Source organism: Loxodonta africana, chromosome 9 (genome assembly GCF_030014295.1).
Source record: "Loxodonta africana isolate mLoxAfr1 chromosome 9, mLoxAfr1.hap2, whole genome shotgun sequence".
Taxonomy (NCBI): domain Eukaryota; kingdom Metazoa; phylum Chordata; class Mammalia; order Proboscidea; family Elephantidae; genus Loxodonta; species Loxodonta africana.
The window spans coordinates 83,255,772-83,277,335 of record NC_087350.1 but is presented as its reverse complement, the minus strand read 5'-3'; the positions used below and the strand labels follow the sequence as shown (position 1 = coordinate 83,277,335).

Below are 21,564 nucleotides of genomic sequence, written 5' to 3'. Positions count from 1 at the left end.
CTATAAATACTTGGCATATTGTGGCTGTCCAAAAAATACTTGTTGAAGAGTTGCCTGGGCTTTAAGCCTAGCCCTGCTTCTCACTGTGCCATGACCTAGACAAGTGCTAAAATCCTCTCTGGATCTCTATGATCCTCTTCTGTAGATCAGGAGATTTGGTTGTTTCTGAGGGTTTTTCCAGCTCTGGCGTCCACTAAATAGAGTGGAGAGAGGACCATGCCAGGTGTATTTTACGACTCTGTCTGACCTTTCCAGTGGTCTGTGATGAGACAGGTGAGCTTGGATGTGTCAGCATGGATGTAGGAGACAGGCACCTGGGTGGATAAAAGGTAAGCTCAGAGCTGCTCAAGGTTGGAAGGGGAAGGTATTTTAAAATAAGTATTTGATGAGAACTTAAAAAAAAGTTGATTTCATTTGCTTCCTTTTCTTTAAACTGGAATGCAGTGGAAACTTCATTTTAACTAAGGATATGGTGAGTTAGATTCCTATGGACAGAAGTGGACCGTCTTTGGCCTTCGAAAATGAAACCCACCCCCCCAAAAAAACTATTGCTGTCGATTCTGACTCATAACGACCCTATAGAAGGCAGACTAAATTCTGATTCCAGTCAGAATTTCAGACCTCTGGTCTGACTGCACTGGGTTTTTTTGGGTTGGGTCTGACTCAGGCTTTCTTCTTAGGAAGGCACATATAAGCTTATTGGCTTTGTGAACCAACTGGCAGTTCACTTCAGCCAAGTCGGAAACCTGATCCCCAAAGACTCGGATGAAGGACGACGGCAGCACTACCGTGATGAGTTAACGGCAGGTAGGACTCCAGGCTAGCCTGAGGCTGCAGCCGTGAATCCAGCCCCTTGCTCACTCTAGAGAGTAGAATCCCAGGCCAGAACTTTGCAGAACCTCTACTTACATAAAGTCCAATATTGCTGACTGTCCTGGATTGGTCCAGGAATTAATCCAGCCTCTCAGATTCCTCATGAAGGCCCCTCTCCATGAAGCTTAGCTCAAGGAGAACCTAGGGGCAGGGAGAGTCTGAAAGGCAGAAAGCAAGAAGGCCCACCTTACCAAGGGTTGTGGTAGGGGGCTTGGACTTCAGGCTCATCAGCTCCATCTTACCAAGGTTCTCAAGAGTCTGCCAAGGTGGTGCGTTCAGACGCAGAAATGCTCGAAGAAGAAGAAGAGCCCAAGGAAGCAGAAACTGAAGCTGGGAGTCAAACAGATATGCCCACAGCTGAGGTGCAGTATAAAGTTGCTTTCCATCACTTCCCTTCCAGCTCAAGCTGTGACTAGGGGGAGGGAGATAAAGGTGAGAAGTTAGAGGCTGCAGGTGGTAATGCATTTCCCTCTCCCACCTCCCTCCTAGCCCAAGATAGGACTTCCCTCAACTCCCAGTTCCCTACCACCTCCCTCTCACAGCTGAGTCTTGGTCTCCTGAGTCTTTTTTTCCCCCCAGGCAGCTGAAAAAGTGGCTGAAGAATTGATGACTCCTATGCAGCCCAAGGAGCGGAAGCTCACCAACCAGTTTAACTTCAGTGAGAGGGCCTCACAGACCTTCAACAATCCTCTCCGGGTAGAGCAGCCCCTACCCCAGCCCCTTTACCTTGCAGCTCTGCACTGAACATGCCAGGGAAGAAGCAGACATGACCCCAGCCCTAGCAGCCCTCAGCCTGGCAAGGGTAGAAACCACCGTTTAGCTCTCCAAGGAGAGCTGGGAGCATGTGTTCAGATCCCTGTGAGCCATCTATGAAGATGTTCAGAAGGAGTCATAAGGGTCCCCAAAACCCTACTGAGAGACTGAAACATGAAATGGGATTTGAGGAGGGGGTAGAAATCAGGACCTGGGGAGGAAAGGGGAGGCCTCAATGTGCTGGGGAGGGGGGTTGGGAGCCAGATTGAATGGAGTTGAAGGTGTTTGTGGTAGACTAGCTGGAAAGGGCTAGAAAAGTTCCCCAGCTCCTAAGCATGGAGGACCCTGAGTACTAGGCCAAGGAGCCTCTCAGGATTTCAGGTGGGAGACTGACATATGTAAGGGCAGTACCATACAAAAAAGATCTGCGGATGGAGGGCAGAGGTTTGCTGGGTGGGTTTTGGCATCTCCTCATCGCCTGTATGGCCCCTGTGCTGCTATTTTGTGATCTGGGTGATACACAACAGGGAGGAGCTCATTTCTGCAGTGGAGCCAGGGACTCCAGTTTTAGTAAGAAGCCTTCTTAGGGTGAGGGACATTAGCACAATGAATATGGGCTGACCTCTGTGCTCTGTGTCTGGAGGCTGGCTACCTGCTTGGCTTCCTGCAGATCTGTCCGTGCTCTACCTGGAATTTATCTTTGTTGAAACTGACACAATCAGGCTTCACTGCCTGTACTTTCTAGATTGGGCTTCTTCTGAAGAAAGCCTGAATGGAAAAAAAAAAAATGTTTGCTTAATATATATTTGGTCCTTTGCCCAGGCCCTTCTTTACTTCTCCTACTCTGTGTCCCATTCCACCCCCTCAGCTCCAACCAAAATGTTTTTCCAAAGGATATACTATTGGGTTAAGTGAGAAGTTAAGAGCTTTCTTTGGTTTTTCTCTTGTCATTTTTATTTAGGATCGAGAATGTCAGATGGAGCCTCCCCCAAGGACAAACTTCTCAGCCACAGCCAATCAGGTAAGACCCTGGGCCAGCCTGAAACCCATCACGGCACCTCACCCCCATGGATCCTTGTCTCGATCAGCAGGAAGAGAGACTGATCATGAACTCCTCTGGCAGTCTGCCCTCCACATCCATCCACCTCCCTTATCGTTTCCCCGAGTATCCAGGCTCTGACATCAGGCACAGGAAACAGTATGTCCCCAACCAGTGAGCTCTGGACCAGCCCCTTTCTCTCAGGGCAAGGCTGTGCAAGCTGGAAACAGGCACGGCTTCTAGAGCTTTCCCCGAGACCAGAGGAGAATGTTTGTTCTCATAGACTGTCTGTGTGGCTGACACGGATTGTTAGCACTCTGACCCTGCCCTTCCTGCAGCCTGCAGTGTTGTTATAGATCCTCCTTCTTCCCTTTCCAGTCCTCTTGGATAGCCACGCTGGTTTTGGCAGGATATGGTGTCGGGAGACCTAACCTCAGGCCCCGACTCTGGCGTTCATACTGTAAGATCCTGGGAAAACTACGTCACCCTCAAAGCCTTAGTTTCCTTCTCTGTCAAGTAAAGATGGCAACCTGCCTTGTAGAATGGTTGGGGGACTCTGAATGAAATAACAAATGTCGAAGCACTTTGTGGTGTGGAGTAATTGGCCTGTGGGTGAATTATTAAATGTAAGGTATGCCTGTCTGGCCTCCAGGTGGCAGTGAGTGCCCAGCTCTGGGAAGCACACAGTGTGATCTGGGGCATTTGTTCAGCCCCAGATCCTTGCTGCTTCCCTTGCTACTACCTTTTAGTCTTCTTTTGCTGTCAGATCCAATTAGCAGAGGTTCCCTTCCCTTTTGATGATCTCTTCTTTGTGCTGAGAAGGTGTGGTCACTGCTGTAGACAGCCAATCTGAGCCAGCATTTTTATCGCATCTCCATGAGGGGAGATTTTTTTTTTTTAGTTCCTGATTCAGAGTCTTATAAATCACCAACAAAAATAAGACCTAGCCTAATGTTTGCCCATTTTACTCCCTGGTGGGTGTTACAGGCCAAAATGATGCTTATTTCCATTTGGCAACCCAGCCCTTGGGCTGCAGAGTGGATAAGCCCAGCCCAGAGGTGCCCTGAGAGCTCCTTTATTCCTATCCTAGCGCTGATGGTTAGCAGGAAAGACAAACATTGAATGCATAATTACAAGGGACCAAGTAGAGAATGCTTTGGAGGCATTTGACAGGGGTTAGCATGGTTGATTGCCCAAGCCCAAAAGCTGAAGAGGAGCTGGGTGGTAAAGATTGTACCTGGGATGATCCTTCTCACCTTGCCCTTGCCTAGTGGGAGATATATGATGCCTACATGGAGGAGCTTGAGAAGCAGGAAAAGACCAAAGAGAAGGAGAAGACAAAGACACCAGTGGCTAAAAAAATGGGGAAGATGGCCATGAGGAAGCTGACATCTATGGAGTCCCAGGTTTGGTGAGGGTTCCCATGGTCCTGTCACAGAGAATGTTTGAGAGGGTCCTTGATCCCTGGATAGACAGGAGCCTGGCTATCTGGGAGAGCTTCAGACACTTAAAAAGGGGGCTTACATTGAAGTATGGATTTTAATAGTCCTTTCCTTGTGGGAAAATGTGAAGAAAGCTACAACTTTCTCTGGCATTCCACACCTCCCCCCAATTTGATATAGGTCTGGAGCCTAGCAGAGACTCAGGATTATTTGGCTGAGGGGCAACAGAAGACATGAACCTTATTTAAAGGCCTGTATGCCTCCCAGAATATCTAGGGAGTCTTCCCAGGGTGGGTGTGGTATGTGAGGATAAGGCACCACCTCTTGGGGTGAGGGCTCATGAGGCTTGGGATGATAAGATACTCTTTAACCTTCAGTCCTTGGGTTTATTTGTGCCAATACTTTAGGTGAGTCTGCAGGTCCAGAATCCAGGTCAGAGATGATCACAGATACCAGCAAGCCTAGGCTAATATATGTGGCCAACATTGGCTGGGTTTACCATGAGGAGGCAAAGGATGGTTACTATACAGGTGATGATTGAAGGGCTTACTCTCTAGCATCGGTATGGGGATCACCATGGTAGTTACAGTGATGTATCACTGCAGGGAGGGTCACCACAGGAAGATACTGAGGGGGCCAGAGTCTCAGTATGGAGATCAGGATGGAGTAGGAGGGATGAGGTCCACAGGAAGCTGAGGGCTGGTTTCAGCACCTTGGAGAGTTCCCACATAGGCTCTCTGGGAAGTGGTCCTGCTCCACCCCAGTATGGAAGCCACGTCAGTGAAAAGTTCCGCTTCCTTTGTCTGAAGTTCCCATCGAGTCAATTCTGACTCATAGTGACCCTATAAGACAGGGTAGAACTGCCCTATAGGGTTTTCAAGGCTGTAATCTGTACAGAAGCAGACTGCCACATCTCTCTCCGGCTGAACGGCTGGTGGGTTCAAACCACTGACCTTGTGGTTATCAGCCAAGCACTTAACCACTACACCATGTACCCATTTCCACTCAAATGCCTGTTGCATGACTTTGATAGTGTTACATTTCAGGGGAAGTTTGAGGGTTCCCTGCCTTGGCTTAATAGGAACTTCCCCAATTCAGTTTCATTCTATCACAGACCAAGTACCCAGAAATCATGGCCCATGCTGGTTGCTTGAACCCTGAGGTGAAAGATGGAGCGCTGACCTGAAGCTTTCCCTACCCAGACCCTTGGCTTTTTGAGGCTAGGGTCTTCAGAAGGGCTACTGGCCTGGGTCAGGATTCACATGATCAGCTGTTAAAGGTTTGGCTATGGGCTCTGTGCTGGGACCATGGTTGAAGAGGTCCCAATTGCAGTCACCAAGACCTAGAGACCAGAATAAAAATCCCTGTGGCTGAGGCTGAAAACAGGTCAGTTTTCCCAAGAAGCTTTAAGAAACATTAATTCATTGCCAAAACCAGTATAATGAAGAGGCAAATAAAAAGTTAATGAAAGCTGTTGAACCACCCCTGGAGGAGCAGAAAATTTAATTTTTAAGCACAATGTGAATATATACTCTACAAAGGTGTTTGTTAAAACCATGCTTTGAAAATATAGCTAATTAAGTAGCCTAATTGGATCAGTTAGATGTTGATGTGTATGGTTGTACTATGTTAAATTGTCTTGGTAGTGTTACAGAGAATAAGCATTCAGTTGTTTTTTTTATGGTCTATTTATGTGGCTGTCTTGAAAATCAATAAATTCTTACTGTATGTTCCAGATGGATTGAAAAAAAAAAAAAAAGGTCTAAGCCCCGCCAGAGCTGGTGTCTAACACCCTCAGGGAGAAGGTACTACCCCTTCCATCACATCTGGGTTCCTCCAGCTCGATGACACAGGAGGCTGTGATGCAGGCAGATTCCAGTCCTCTGGACTGAGAAGCTGCAGTGAAGGCAGGACACTGGGGTATATAACATACACACACCTCCGTGAGTGCCTTGGTGTACAACCTCTTCCCAAGGGAATGCAGCTCTAATGGGGAATCCTAGTACTGAGCCAGGCTGTCTGTGGAATAGAGTGCAAAGGCAGTCAACTTTGCCCAGGCCCAGCATGTGAGCAGAGTGACACAGTTTCCTTTGAGACCTGAGTCTGACTAGGTTGCTATAAAACTCAAATGTGTGGAAGGGGAGAAAACAATAAATTCATGATACCCTGTAGGAAGTTCTCCAATGGTAGACCTCAAACTTCTGTCTCATTGATAATTTGGGTGAATGCAGAGAAGTGAATGCAAGCTTGTCTGATTTGAAAGATTAGGACAGGACTGAGGGAAAGGTTCAAAGACCACAAGTTCATTCCAAACCAAAAGAGAGATGTGGCTGTTCAAGGAGCATAGAGTCCAGAACATGGGAGATCACCATCCGCCATATCCTGTCCTGCCCAGAGCACATCTGGAGCACTGAGGCTTCCACAACCAGGAGAGGGTGGCCAGACTGCAGAGGGACTAGCTCTCGTATATGGGGCTGAGAGCATGGGCCCTGGAATCCACAGACCTGGTTTCCATCCTAGCTTTGCCCTTATTGGCTGGGTGACATTGGACAAGTTTCTTAATTTCTCTGAAACCTCAGTTTCCTCATCCTAATGATACCTAGTTTGAAAAACTGTTGTGAGAATCTGATATAATGAATAGACATTCCCTAACACAGTATCTTCTTGATACTCATCAATAAGTAGTGGCTTTTTTTTTAAATTGTTATTAATATTCCAGATGGTAACCTTGGGCAAGTTATTTAACTTCTCTGAGTCTTGGAGTCCTCATGATAAATTGGGGATGGATAATGGCCCCTGCCTCATAGGGTTGTTGTGAGGATTAAGTGTATTTAATCCAATGCCTGGTGGTGATGATGTCAGAGGAAAGATACCGACCAGTGTGGTGGAAGCCTATAAAATCACATCTGGGGAACCACCCTTTGAGAATGGTTCAAACTGACTCCAAGTTTATCTTAGGAAACTGGCTAATGAAGACATTCACTGGAGTCTTAAAATCATAGTCCCAGAATTCATCTGGTTCCAACAATTTCCCCCACTTCCTGACTCAGAGCAGGAACCCACTCCCCTTGGCAGCTTCCTGCAAAATTGACTCCTCCATGTCAGGGAGTGTCTTCTGTGGTCAGACAGTCTGGTAGCTGAAACCTTCTCCCCTGGAGAGGTAGGTGCTGTCCTCTGGCCACAGGGACTGTGTACCTAGGGCCAGCTATGCCAGCGCAGACCCCTTGTGCCGCTTGTGATGTATGGGTTCCCAGAAGGGGGTGGTGAGGTGAGCTAGACCTTGAGGCGTGGAGGGATACCTTTACAGAACTATCTGAGGTGGGTGGTGTCAAAGGGGCATTACTGAACCAGTTGCAAGTCTGGGCTGTGCCTCAGGGCATATGACCTTGCCAAGGGCTGGCTTATGAGGACCTCTGGCCTCTGTATCCCCACAGAGTGATGACATCACCAAAGTGACCCAAGCTGCTAAAATTGTGGAGCGCATGGTCAACCAGAACACATATGATGACGTTGCTCAAGGTAAGATATAAAGTGCCAAGTGCCAGGAACCACAATTATTGACTGTACTTTTTAAAAAATCCCTCATAAAAAGTTGGTATTTGAGTGTCCCGTGCCAGGTTTTGTAGGTGCAAGGGGAGAAAAACTAACCCCTCCCTCCTCAGGATGTCACTGGGGAGACAAGACTTATGCAAGTCAACCATGAACAATGGCATTAAAAAAAGTGGGTATAGTGATGAGATCTTAAAATGGTGCAGCAAAACACACCTACACATTTGTTACCCAATGTGATCTTCCCAACAATCCTGGGAGGCAGCAAAATAGTGTATTACTCCTACTTTACACAGGAAGAAGGTAGGGCCGAGGCCACCTGGCTAGTGAATTGCAGAGAGGACCCAAATCTAGGTCTTGAAGTTTGTAACCCTGTGCCCTGTCCTCTACTCAGTGTGGCTTGTAGATATTCATGCTAGAATGTACCAGATAGATGGAAGATGCTCTGGGGATCCTCCAGAAGGGAAGATGGGAAAGGAGGGGTAGGTGGGAACAGCAGGAACAGTCAAGGAGCAGTCAAGTCAGGGAGGCCTGAGCTGGATACTGAAGGATAGGCAGTGTTTGAGTGGGTGGAGAGCAGAGGGAGGGTGTCCTGGCCAGGGAACAGCATGAACAGTGATTTGGTGGTAGAAATGAATAGGAATGGACTGTGGGACTCAATGACCCAAACAGGAATTTTTGGGGGAAGTGGTGAGAGTTAAGGCTAGAGAGGTGGTTCCAGTCAGCTTATGAATGGCCTTAAATGCTATGTGGAGAATCTGAGCTGTCTCTGAAGAGAGTTCAGGGACACTGAAGCCTTCCAGGTAGGGATACAGCCCAATGAGAGCAGGCCTGGAGGAGGATGTGACTGGGCAGAATGCAGAGACAGAGACGGAAGTGAGGTTCAGGTGTGGGGTAGAGTGAACCTCACCACACCTCACCCAGCCTGCATCCTAGGGGAGGGAGAAAAGGGAGCCGTTAAACAAGTGCTAACATTCACTGGGAATGTCCTAGGTGCCAGGCATCCTGTGATGTAATTTACATATATTATTTTATTTTATCCTCACTGTAAAGTGGATACCATTATTATCCCCATTTTATACATTAAAAACAGGCTGGAATGTTGCCACTTGTTTAGAATCACAGCTAGCATAAATGGTGGAATTAGGGCTCGAACCCAAGCCCCTTGGATCCATAGCCTAAGCACTTCAGCACTATGGTTATACAGCCACCAAGCTGGAAGAGACATTTCAAATAAACACACTCAATAGGTCTATCCTGGTGATTAATTAGTGATGAGGTAAAGAAAGAGAATGATTCAGAAACGCTTAAGTCCTGGGGGCTGGGAAATTCTAGTGTCTTGCACAGAACCAGGGAAACGGAATCCTTCCCATGGCACAAACAGCACATTCCCAAGTGGCTTGTATTTCCCTAAGAGGTTGTGTATTTCTCTGGAGCAGCTGCATCCCCAGAGCTGGCAGCCCCTCGCCGCTGGCTGGTCTCCTTAGCTGACGGCCTAGGGCTCTTCTTGGTTACTCGATGCTCATTGCTTACCCATGGGACATAGAAATCCGGGCTGCCAAGACCAGCAGCTGAAACAAGCCCCCTCGTTATCATTCAGGCTGGAAAACGACCTTGAGTGCTTTTCAAAGCTGTCAAAGTACACAGCAGCTGTGAATGAATTTGTCACTCACACAGCTTGGCTTCCTGAAACCCAGCCTCTGCAACCAGCCCACCAAAGGGCTGCAAACCTGATTAATATCCATGCAGAAATTGGCTTTGGTGAACCATTTTCATTTATAAGAACACACAGTCACATAAAAATGCATTGAACTTTGATTTTCTTAATTGCGTGCTCTTTTCCCTTTGGGAAAGTGTAACCATGAAGGAGAAGTGAAAATAGAGAAGTGTTACCAATTAATCTCCTCTCTGAAATGAGGTATTTTCAAACACAGCCCAAGCTCAGGGATCTCTGATGTGATCAAGGCTCATGCCTCTCTGACCACTCTAATCTTTCTTGTTCTGAGATGTTTTTGAGGTTGAATGTAGTCCCCAACTTCAAGGTGTGGGGCATCACAAGAGAGGCTGGAGCAGTACCGAGCATGTCACTGACCATGTTAGATAAGAGGAGTCATTTTCTAATGGGTCGCTCTTGGTTGGAAAGAAGACTGAGAACCATTTTACTTCTGTTGATTTATTTCATTGCATTCTTTGAACAGTCATTGGTTATCTTCTCTGTGGCTGGCCCTGTGCTAGGTACTGGGGACACAAAGATGAATGCTTCCTGCTCTCCAGGAACTCTCTGGTGGAGGAAACAGGCAAAGGGATAAATAGAGGCAATGCAGTGTGACAGACGTTTCAGTACAGGAAGGCAGGGCTGGAACAGAGGAGGAAGAAATGAATTCTGCTCAACCAGAAACTGCAGGCCTCACAGAGGAGGAGGAGTTTGATCTGGATGTGGAGCGAGAAGGAATTTGCCAGGAAGATGGGGGAAAAGTACATTTTAGACATGAAACAGCATGTAATAATGCACAGAAGCGTCAGACAACATGACTCATTGACTATTTGTTATAGAGGGTCCGTGGACAGCTGGCTGGAGATGACGTGGGAGTAGTGTCCAGGAGTCTTGGTTTGGCCAGGGAGCCCAGACATTCTTCTCTGTGTAACAGGAGCCATTGAGGGGGTTTTAGTGGGGCTGGAGGAGTGTGGTGATTTATATGTTTTTATACGTTCACTCTGGTAGCTCTGTGGAACATGAACTGGAGGAGTAACCTGAGGCAGGGAGACCCATTAGGAGGATATTGTAATAATGCAGGTAGGTTTGGAGAAAAGTGAGCAGATTAAAAAGATAATCAGAAAGGAAATGTGAGAGTTGATAGAAGGACATCAGTCAAGGATGACCCAGATTTCTGGTTTAGACAAGTGGAAGGATGGCGCTTCTACCTAAGTTAGAGAAAACAGGAAGCAGAGACATTTTAGGGCTGGAGATGAAGTTGAGTTCAGAGAGCCCATGGGGGATCCACGCAGCTTCACTATAGTGGGGCTTGCCAGTGGATATGAAGACGGGCTGAATTTCAGGGATTTAGGAGGCAGAATGGACAGAACCATTAATCAGCCACGGAAGCTGAGCCCCTGAAATTTGGCTGCTCCAGTCTGAGCTTTCTGAAGTGCTGGGGAAACTCATGAAACAAGGGCTGCAAACCTAGAATTTTATCCATGCTGATATGGCCGCTTTATCATAACCTACCTTCGACAGTGGCAACGATGGCAATAACAATAGCTAACACATACAGAGTGCTCACTATTTGCAAGGCACTTTTCTTAACACTTTACATATATTAACTCAATTAGTCCTCACAACAGCCCTTTGAGATAGGTACTATTATTATTTCCCACTCAGAGACACAAAAATTTATTGTTTTGCCCAAGGAGATACAGCCAGTAGGTGGTAGATCTGGGTTTGCCATAAAGTGGCAGTTCCAAGGCTGACTCTGCCTCTGTGTTTGTGTGTGTGTGTGTGTGTGTGTAAGATTTTAAGTACTATGAGGATGCTGCAGACGAATACCGAGACCAGGAGGGTACACTGCTACCGCTCTGGAAATTCCAAAACGACAAAGCCAAGCGCCTGGCCGTCACCGCCCTCTGCTGGTGAGTGTAGGCATTGCAGCAAACCCAGAGACCCTGAGCGCCTGCTGCGTGCCAAGCCCTGAGCAGGGCACTTCTGCTGCACTTAACCACCTTGAGACTGACATGAGATACAAAGATGACTATGACATGGAAAAAGTAGGACCCAGGTCCCTCAGCTGGTGCCATCCTGAGACAGGCAGGAGATGCCTGCAGGGTAGTTAGGCACCAGTGTCCATGGGAAGGTGCCTGTCCATGGGAGGGTCATGCCCATTCCCCAGGCCAATGGGTTCATACTTCTTTTGCAGGAATCCAAAGTACAAGGATCTGTTTGCAGTGGGACATGGCTCCTGTAAGTGACCTAGCTATTCATTCATTTTTTCATTCAACCAGCAAACACTAAGTGCCTACTCAGTGCAGAGCTCTTTGCCAGGTGTGAGAGATGCGAAGATGAGTAGGACATGGTTGCTTCCCCTCAGGCGGTTCAGAGTCTAATGGGGAAGATGGAGAAACACACCAGCAATTAGTTCTGGGTGAAGGAACATACCAAGATGAATATGCCAGGCTGATCCTTGAAGGGGTTATTCTGGTGAAGAAAGAGGAGAGGACTCCTGACAGAGGGACCAACATATGCAAAGGTCTGGAGGCATGAGAAATATGACAGGAAGAGGAGCTCTTGAGGGATACAGGGGAGGCTCCCCCAAAGGTTTTGTAAGCCTTTCTAAGATGCTCGAACCTTCTCTTCAGGACAATGGGGAAACCACTGAGGGAATTCAAGAAGGACAGGGATATGACCACCAGTACAGAGAGGGAGTGAAGGTCTGGAGGCTGGGAGACCAGTTATGAGACTGGTGCAGACATCCCAATGAGGGATGGCAGGATTGAACCCTGGCGGTGGAGTAAGGATTGAGAAGCGGATTTGCCTTAAGAGTAGACTGGACCAGACCTGGGGAGGGATTGGATGCGGGGGCTAAGGGAGGGTAGTGTTGTAGTCTCCCCTCCCTGCCTCCTCATCAGGCCTTCCTTCCCAGCTGGGACTCCTGGGGCAGGCAGGGCTGGAGGGGAGTGCTTGATGTTCACTTGGCCCCTGAACCCTGGGGGACCACTATTGCCCAGGGTGTTCCTGGCTCTGCTAGTTATCTGCCCCTGCCTGCTATACTGAAGGATCCTTTCCAGCCCATTAACCAGTTCATAGGGGGCAACGTGAGGCCCTGAGGCCCAGCGCTGTGATAACTGTGTCCCAGCAATTTGCCTTCCTTTCACGTTCTTTGGTCACTACAGAAGCCCCTACCTCTCCGCTGGTCTGGCTGTTCTCCTTCCTTACAGGAGGGGGCTCCACACTGCATATTAGCTGCAGCTTCCCCTTGCTAGCGGCTTGTTCTCTGGCTGGGAGGACCTGCTTCTGCAGACAGAAAACCCTTTCCACTCTCTGAGCTGCTGCTGGCTGGCAGGCAGACAAGCTCCTGGTCTCTGCCCCTCAGACCGCCTGTCCACTCATTCTTTGACCAGGGTGGGGGGATGAGGGCGGGGACCAGGAGGAGTTGGTGTTTGTCATTATTCTCAGGGAGGAGACCTTGGAGCTGCTCCCAGTCTCGTGGTCTGGGCTGCCTTTGAGGATGCCCTAAATGCCTGATTTGTGTCCCCACTCCTGAGGGTGGGCTGCTGCCAAGTGGGAAACATCCTCCCTCTCTGGCAGGAAGCTAGCACATTCTTCCCCCTGTGCTGTAGCTACTGGGCCTGGAACAGAGCCTGGGGGCTGGGCAGACCCTTCCAGGAGTGGGTGTGAACCCACTGTGAGGCTGCTCACAGCCCAGGCTCTCTGCCCAGGCTTTGGGGGAGGGTTGGGGGAGTCCCCAGCAGGTGGAGGGAGAAACTTCAGCTTCAGCCTCATCCTTCTCCACCCAGGGCCAGCAGCAGGGTCAGCTGGTCAGGATTATATGGAGGCTGCCATGTCTGGGCAGCCTTAGCCAGGAGCAGTGGAGAAGAGTAACCTACCTCCCAGAACAGATAACTTGACAAGCCCATCAGCCTCCTTCAGGCAGGCACTTGCCCAGGAAGGGTCTCTTTGTCATTCATTGGTCCTTTTAGCCATATCTACATGCCTGGGTGGTACCCACAGCTGCAGACCCTTTGGCTGGAGGATCATTTCCCAGTGGTACAATCTGGGGCCAGAAGCCCCTCTGATGGTTTCCTCATTGGCGACATGGAGAGGCTGACACCTGCCAGGCCTCCATCCCAGGACTGTGCGAGGCCCACTTGAGCAAAAAGACGCAAAGTGTGCAGTTAGCTGTAAGAACCACCCCGACGCAGAGGACAATCATTGCTGATTTGTCTGTCATTAGTTTCCCTGCAATATCCTCAGGAGGCCTGAGCAGAGAAGGGGACAGAAAGCAATCAGACAAAGGCCACACCTACTAGGCTGGCAGCTCTGGTGGTGATGGTATCTGCGGTTGCTGTCACTGAGCAGCTCTCAGACGAGTATCTATTCTCCAGAGCCTTGCGTATCTTAGCACTGCCCTGCAGAGACTTGAGCAGAGCCAGGGTTTGAGCTGGTACTCAGGAAGGCCCTTCATGCACTCCTGTGTTTGCCTCTGGGAGTCCCATGTTCTTGAGTGCCTCAGGGCTCAGATGCCTCCATGGAAGAAAGAGGGCAAAGCTAAGGCAGGCAGAGGGCACCTTTAGTTCCTAGGCGGGGTTGTGTGACCTCACCAGCATCCATCATACCGTCTTTGGAAGCTCCCAGATACCAACCTCCCCTAATCAGATTTGGCCTCATGAGGACAACACTGGAGTGAGAATTTGGGTTTGTTGGGTTTGACACTAATAAGCTTAGCCCAGACCTAGTAGACCTCCTTTTGCCTAGAATTCCTAGATGTTTGTGCTGTGATCCAGCCAAATAAGACTTTGGTGGGATAGACATGTACCCTAGGAAGGACTGGGGCCAATCTTCCACTTTGGGACAGGGCAGGTTGGCTAAGGCCAAGCCAGGAGCGAGCAGATGGGGAAAAGCGAGTCAAGCAACAGCACAGGAACATTCACACCTGCCTCACCTCTATGGATGCTGGGTACCAGGTGGTAGGGATATCAGCTGGCTTAGAGGACGGAGACTTGGATGCCTCCTACAGCCAGGCTCCCAGCAGAAAGGAGAAAGAAGCTGTCAGCAGGTGAAAGCAGGTAGGGGAACTTTGGAGGGCAAAGGGAGCTAGCCCAGTAAGAGATGGCTCATGGGACAGGACAAGGACTTGGAACTGCTGGGATGCAATTGTGTCAGCCTGCTGTACTGAAGGATCCTTTCCAGCCCATTAACCAGTTCATAGCAGGGAAATGGGAGCTCCTCAAGGTCTGTCAAGCAGGGATAGAGAAACATTCCAGATACTCTGTGTGGTCTTGACTGGCTGTCACACAGGGGTTAGGGCAGGAAGCTTCCCAGTGGGTCACATCTTGGAAGGACAGGAGAGCAATCTGTCCCTCAGCCTAGCCTTCCTCTGAGGGCAGCACCCTCAAAAGGGGCCACCGTGAGGCCCTGAGGCCCAGCACTAAACCCTTTCCCACTCTGTGCCACTGCATCCTGGCCTTGTCCCTGAGCCTGCCCAGGCCAGAGATATACTTGTAGGGATTTAAATCTTTACTGGTCATTTATTTGTCAGCTTCACTAATTAAAAAAATTAAGCAGTGTTAATTTCATTTACTGAAAATGGAAATTCATCCACCTCATTTCTCTCTGTTCATCTGCACACACAAAATCCATCACTCCTCGGCTGCAGGCTGCGTAAAATTTACAGGACTAATTATGTTGTCAGGTCTCTTTGTAAATACAGTCCATAAAGGCCACTATGCTTGCCGGGTTGTAGTGCAAGGGCATTCCCATTGTTAGTTTAATTACTGGTTAGTTATTTAGGTTCTCAAATGTTTGCCTCATTTTCCTTAAATCAAGTTAAATGTCCTGCTTGATATATTCTGTCTCCAAGGCCTTGCTTTTACTTCCCACACTGTAAATATGACTTCTAATAGAATGACAGTGCTTGGAACAGCCCAGCCTGGGATCATGGCCTTTGGGCCATGCTTGAGGTTTGGAACTCTTTAGCAACTGATGCCTTTCCTTGGGGAAGCCTTGGGCTAATTTCTTGCCTTTGGGGACTGTGAAACTCCTAACAAAAAGTGCATTTTTGTCCCTGGAGTCTAAGGGGACAGGGCTGAGGTATAAGTTGAGGAAGGTTTCATTATTGTCCACAGAAGAGCTGAGGGTCATTGAAACCACCCCTCTAACTTCTTGAGGGACTGCTTCCAAACTGCCCCAGGAAAAACTGCCATCTGCTGGGGCTTCTCCCTCTGATTTCTAAAAGTAGAGTTCAGGTCAACCTTCCCTGAATGTCTATTGTATTAGTTTCCTACAGCTGCTGTGAAAAATTACCACAAACATGGTTGCTTAAAACAACACAAATTTGTTATCTTACCGATCTGGAGATCAGAAATCCAAAATGGATTTCACCGAGCTAAAATCAAGGCAGGGTTACATTCCTGCTGGAGGCTCTAGAGGAGAAACTTTTCCATATCTTTTCCAGCTTCTAGAGGCCACCAGCATTCTATGGCTTGTGGCCCCCTTCCAGCCAGCAGTCACAGCACTCTGACCTCTGCTTCCGTCATTACATCTTCTCTGACTCTCCTTCCTCTCCCTTCCCCTTAAAAGGACCCCTGTGATTGGATTGGGCCCACACAGATAATCCAGGATAATCTCATATCTCAAGTTCCTTAACTTGTCTGCTGAGTCTCTTTTGCCAGGCTTTAGCCTGATGCCTCAACATGGCCTCTGCCTGCCTTGCTCTCCCTGAACTCTGAGCAGAAGCCCAGAATTTTGCTGACAGCCAGAACTCTCCAGAGTGGCCCCCCACAATCTAAAGCCATTGCCTGCTAGGCAGGAGTGGGGTTGCTGGGGATGAAGCCTCCACTTATGGTTGGCAGTTCAGGAAGACATCAATCCATGCTCCTCATTGTTGCTCTAGTGGAGGACACTAAGGTCAGTCAGAGCTTTGATCTACAGCAGAATTAAGCCACTCCTCCCAGGTAGTCCCCTTGCCCAAGACCATGGCTTTCTGAGAACTGCTGAATCAGGTTCAACCAGGGGTATCATTGAAGAAAAGAGTTGGAAGACACCTTAGAGATTATCCAACAGAGCAGGGTTAGCAGGAGGCAGCCCTACCACCAAAGAGAGCAAGGCTGCAGGGCCACACTAGGCCATGCCCACTCCATTCTCTGCTGACAGCCAAGACCTGCTCACAATCACCTGTGATAATAAGATGTGGATGGAGCACTCACAGGAGAGACAGCCCTGGTGACTGGATGGTCTGGAAGCCTCCTGGAGGAGTGAGCCCTCAAGGACTAGTAGATTATCACTAGGCAAAGTATAGAAGGGGAATATATTGCAGCTTAAGGAAGCAATGTGGGCAAAAACATAGTGGGGCAGGAGAGCTAAGACCAGGCCAGCAGATTGGATGGGATACCTAGGATCTAGTAGTAGCTCAGCTCCTGCCCTGACTTCTCCCTTCAGGGACCAGCCCAGATTATCCCTGATCCCAGCCCAGCCACTTACTATCTTGAGTAAAGGACAGCCTGAGAAGTAAGGCAGAGGGAACAACTCAATGAAACTAGCCAAGTTGGGGATACCTCCCTGCTGCTCCTATCCATGGGCTGTACACTCCAGGGCTGGCCACTGCGTCAGAGACCGAGACACTTCAGCTGCCAGGGGCAGAGAAGGCAGCCTTGGAGGCAGGAGGGTAAGGAGGACTTTCATCTTGGCCAAAAGGCTACTGTAACATAGGGCCTCAAAAATGGGGCCTGCTGTAGCACCTTCCACCTCTCCAGCTCCAACTCTTTGGAAGTTGGGAAGGGTCTGGAAGGACAGACTAGTGGCAGAAGAGGTAGACTTGAAGGCTGGAATTGTGTTCTGTTCAGCGACTAGTTATCAGGATGGGTGCCAAGCATGTAGACAACGAAAGAGTAGGAGGAGTTCCCTTGACATGGGGCAGGGTAGGGAGGAGGACCTCTGCTGAGTGGTCCATTGCCGAACACCCAGAGCTGTGCCAGGCCAGAAGGATGGCAGAGTGGGCCTATGGAAGCCTGACTGGCTGGTCTGGGAATTCTGGATTCTGGAAACATACCAAGAGCTGGGGCTCAGGCTGCAACTGAGGGCTGGGACTGGAGGGTATAGGATGATGCCCACAGGTGGTTAGTCTGGGACTCATTATAGACAAGTCCATTTTAGTCCAAGTTTAACCCTGTCCTTGGCTGTGTATATATGGGGTAGGTTGGGGAGAAGAGGGAGGATATGGGCATTATCCAGGCATCTACAGAATATCACAACCTGCTCCTGGGCTGGACATCTCAACTCCCTCTGGAGGGTACTGCCCCATTCCAAGCCCACTACACACATACATTCTTCACTTAGCAAATCTTTGAGCTCACATTCCCCTTTCCTATACCTCAGGGAGCATAGGAGAATGACTGTCCATCCCTCAGATAAGCCTGGTCACCTCTACTGGTTGTTGGATCTGCCCATGAACCCTGAGAAGGGGAAGACCACATCTCATGATTGTTTCACCGACAGGAAAGCTGAAGCCCAAAGAGGAATCCCAAGCTCTCTGACAGAGACAGAGCAGGGCAGAGCAGTGTCCCTCTGGTGGGGAGGGGCAAGGGGTTCCCCCAGCAGGGCAGTAGATTCTGCAACTAAAGCAGCCCGTCTCCCCCGAGGGCAGATGACTTCATGAAGCAGAGCCGGGGAATGCTGCTACTCTACAGCTTGAAGAACCCAAGTTTCCCAGAATACGTCTTTAGCAGCGAGAGCGGCATCATGTGTCTCGACATACATGTGGACCACCCCTACCTGGTGGTGGTGGGCCACTACGACGGCAACGTGGCCATTTACAACCTCAAGAAGCCCCACTCCCAGCCCTCCTTCCGTAGCTCCGCCAAGTCTGGCAAGCACACGGACCCTGTGTGGCAGGTCAGACTCGAACCAGGATGGGAAAGTGGGGATGGAAGTAGCGTGTGCATCTAGGACCCATGGCGGAAGGACTTTAGGGAGGAGAAGGCCATAGGCAAGGGTATGAGGATGTCAGGTACCAGCTTAGACGCCAAGGAGCTGGGAGTTAGAAGGGGAAGAAAAAGGCAGAAGGTAAGAATCAGGTAAGAGGGTCTCCAATGAGAGCTGGGGTCTGCTGCCCCAGAGCTCCCATTAGGAGGGCCCCATCTGTCTGTTAAGAATCTCTTGGATGTGGGGATAGTGACTCAGAGGCCATGTTGGACACCTCCAGGGCCTGACAGGCCCCAGCTGAGTATGTCAAGGGCTTCAGTTCCTCAACTTCCCACAGCGGCTCTGCTCAGCCATCTGGGCAGCCCATGCTTTATTTGGGGGAACTCCCAGATGGGGGAGAGTGCTGCTAGTCATCTGCCCTTGGGATGAGGCTGTAAGGCCTGGTCCTTTTTGGCAGGCAGTTGGATGTATGAGCCTGGAGCTTAAAGGAGAGCCAAGGTGGTGAATGAGATGTCACAGACATCAAAGTCTAGGTCCTTCTTAAAGGGATTGTGTCAGAGGTATTTGTGGGAGAATAGACAGGTTGTTTGGACCTCACATACCAGGCTGGGGCAGAAGGACTTGGTTCTGTTGGCAGCAGGGAGCCATGGACGGTTTTGGAGGCAGGGAAAGAACTGTCTGTTCTAAGGGGGCTGGCCTCAGTCGGCAACACTGGTGTGTGTGTGCGCGCGTGATGCGTGCACGTGTTATGTGTGATTCTGAGGAAAGGAGGGAGAAGGATGTGTGAGCAGAGACTGGGGTCAAGCAGGTTTGCTCTAATCAAATGAAACAGAAAGAGAAGGAATCAGTTAAGCAAGCTCCAGCCCCTCCTTAACCACCTAGTCCCTGGGCATTAATTCATTTTCCCAAGTCCCAACCCCTCCTTACTATCCACCTTATACCTACTCCTCCCACCCCTGAAGCACGTGTGTAACTTGTACACATATACACACTTGCTTGGAATATACATACCATCCCCCATTGGGCATCAGGCAGCTAAGTGGGGTGTGAAATACAATTTCCATGCGTGCTGGCTCATTAAACACTTTCCTTTGCAGCTCCCTAGCGCCTCTTAGAGCCTGGCCTTTGACACTTCTTGTCTCCTCCCCTCTTTAAAGGGACCATCTTTACACAGAAGGGGAAGTGGTCTCAGCATCAGAGCTGGCTCAGACTTTTGGCTCTGTGGGGTTCTAGGCCCTCCCAGTGAAAGCACAGAAGAGCTGCTGCCCAGACAGGCCCAGGCAAGACTCGGCTGCCCTCCTGCAGCTCTGATCAGCCAGGCCTCAGGGTGGCTGGGGAGGCACAGCCCCTTCCTCCCCCAGACAGCCATGGTGACAGCTGCGGTTACAGGCAGCAGCGCTGGGCTCCCAGCCTTGGCCTCCCTCACTGGGCCTCTGCTTGTGACAGGGGGAGGGGACAGTGGTCCCAGCATGGGAGGTCTGGAGGGAGCTGGAGGACAGGAAACTCTGGGCACCCAGCCCCACCCCTGCTCTCCAGGACACAGCTTGGCCAGGCCTCCACATCTGGCAACAGAAACTTGAGCCTTGAGCGTGTCATCTTCATAAGACAACAGCTCTGTCTCCAAAACACTTTCCCATATGTTCCCTTCCAGCCCAGAGAAGATGGGTGGGGCAGGATTATTAACTCCGATTTGCAGATGGAGAAATGCAGTTCAAATCTGGGATTTAGGAGCAAGATTCTGGGAGTGGGAGCCAGTGGCAAAGTGAAGGTAGGAACAGAGACTTCGTAGAGAAAGGCCAAGCCTGGCAAAGGTGGGCGGGGGAGGGAGGCCTACCGTTCCCTATCAAGCAAGCAGGAAAAAGGCCCCTGCAGAACCAAAGGCCTACCACCTAGAATCCTAGGATGATGATAATAATTCAGATATTATCAGATGCTGTGGAGTTAATCCTGACTCATAGTGACCCCGTGTGTGTCACAGTAGAACTGTGCTCCATAGGGTTATCGATGGCTGATTTTTCAGAAGGAGATTGCTAGGCCTTTCTTCCAAGGTGCCTCTGGGTGGATGGACTAGAACCTCCAACCTTTCAGTTAGCGGTCAAGTGCATTAGCCATTTACACCACCCAGAGACTAACAAGGATATTAGCCAATGTTAATTGAACATTTAATGTGTACAAGGTCCTGAACTATGGGTTTCGTGTACCTTATCTCATTTATTCCCCACAGTGAGCCTGTTCTATTGTGATTCCTGTTTAATAAATGGGGAAACTGGTTGATGGGTTCTGTCCTTTCCAGTTCATGTCTATGTAAGGAGATTGAACTCAGAGCCATCTTTTTCTTTCCATAACTAGGCTCCTATAAACCAACCCAGGGAGGAATTGAGCACCGCCATTGCCAAGCCAGTGGGTTAGGGGAAAGCCCTGACTGGCACTGTTGCCCCAGGATGGTCAGGGAAAGAGGGACATGGGAGACAGAGATGGATGGAAGGAGGGAGGGAGAATCAATCCTGGGATTCTGGAAAATGAGCTCACATAACTTGCTTCTGAGCCTTACATGGGTTGTTGGAGAAGGCCAGCCCGCCCACAAAAACCGGCTCACAACCCTAACTCAACGCCTTAGCAGGGTCCCAGAGCTCATGGTTTGGCATGTTTCAGGTCAAGTGGCAGAAGGATGACATGGACCACAATCTTAACTTCTTCTCTGTGTCATCTGACGGCAGGATTGTGTCTTGGACGCTTGTGAAGGTGCCTTCTTCCTAGGAAGGGTTATGCAGGGGTGGGTGGGTGTGTGGGTGGGTACTGAATGACAAAGGACACCCCCTAACCCTGCTGATCCCAACCCATGGCCTTCCCCTTGCACCCTGTCACTGCAGAGCGAGCTGGTTCACACAGATGTCATCAAGCTGAAGGTGGAGGGCAGCACCACAGAGGGTCTCGAGGGGTTACAGCTGCACACAGTAGGTAGGAACCCCAGCCTTCGCACATCAGACCTGGTCAAGTCATTCAGGCGCCGTGAAGGTCAAGGAAGTAGTCCTCCCCGTGACGGAGCACTCCCTTCCCCACTCTTGCCAGAGCCCAACCCAAGATAATGGGAAAGCTGAACGTGTGGCTGTTTGCAGATGCTCCCTGCCCCGTTTAGGCAGGTCCCAGCCCTGTGCAGAAACCCTGGTGGCGAAGTGGTTAAGTGCTATGGCTGCTAACCAAAGAGTTGGCAGTTCAAATCCGCCAGGTGCTCCTTGGAAACTCTATGGGGCAGTTCTACCCTGTTCTATAGGGTCCCT

General features: G+C 49.7%; 1 protein-coding gene across 1 annotated transcript in view; it reads left to right on the top strand.

Moving 5' to 3' along the window:
• DNAI1 (dynein axonemal intermediate chain 1) overlaps window positions 1-21,564 on the top strand; it is a 69,697-nt gene that overhangs the window by 39,747 nt on the left and 8,386 nt on the right. Inside the window, exons 5-15 of the mRNA XM_064290852.1 lie at window positions 681-807; window positions 1,105-1,235; window positions 1,453-1,569; window positions 2,588-2,647; window positions 3,937-4,071; window positions 7,542-7,626; window positions 11,166-11,283; window positions 11,568-11,611; window positions 18,009-18,256; window positions 20,939-21,028; window positions 21,157-21,244. Coding sequence (XP_064146922.1) covers window positions 681-807; window positions 1,105-1,235; window positions 1,453-1,569; window positions 2,588-2,647; window positions 3,937-4,071; window positions 7,542-7,626; window positions 11,166-11,283; window positions 11,568-11,611; window positions 18,009-18,256; window positions 20,939-21,028; window positions 21,157-21,244 — 1,243 coding nt within the window. The remainder of the gene's footprint in view (window positions 1-680; window positions 808-1,104; window positions 1,236-1,452; window positions 1,570-2,587; window positions 2,648-3,936; window positions 4,072-7,541; window positions 7,627-11,165; window positions 11,284-11,567; window positions 11,612-18,008; window positions 18,257-20,938; window positions 21,029-21,156; window positions 21,245-21,564) is intronic.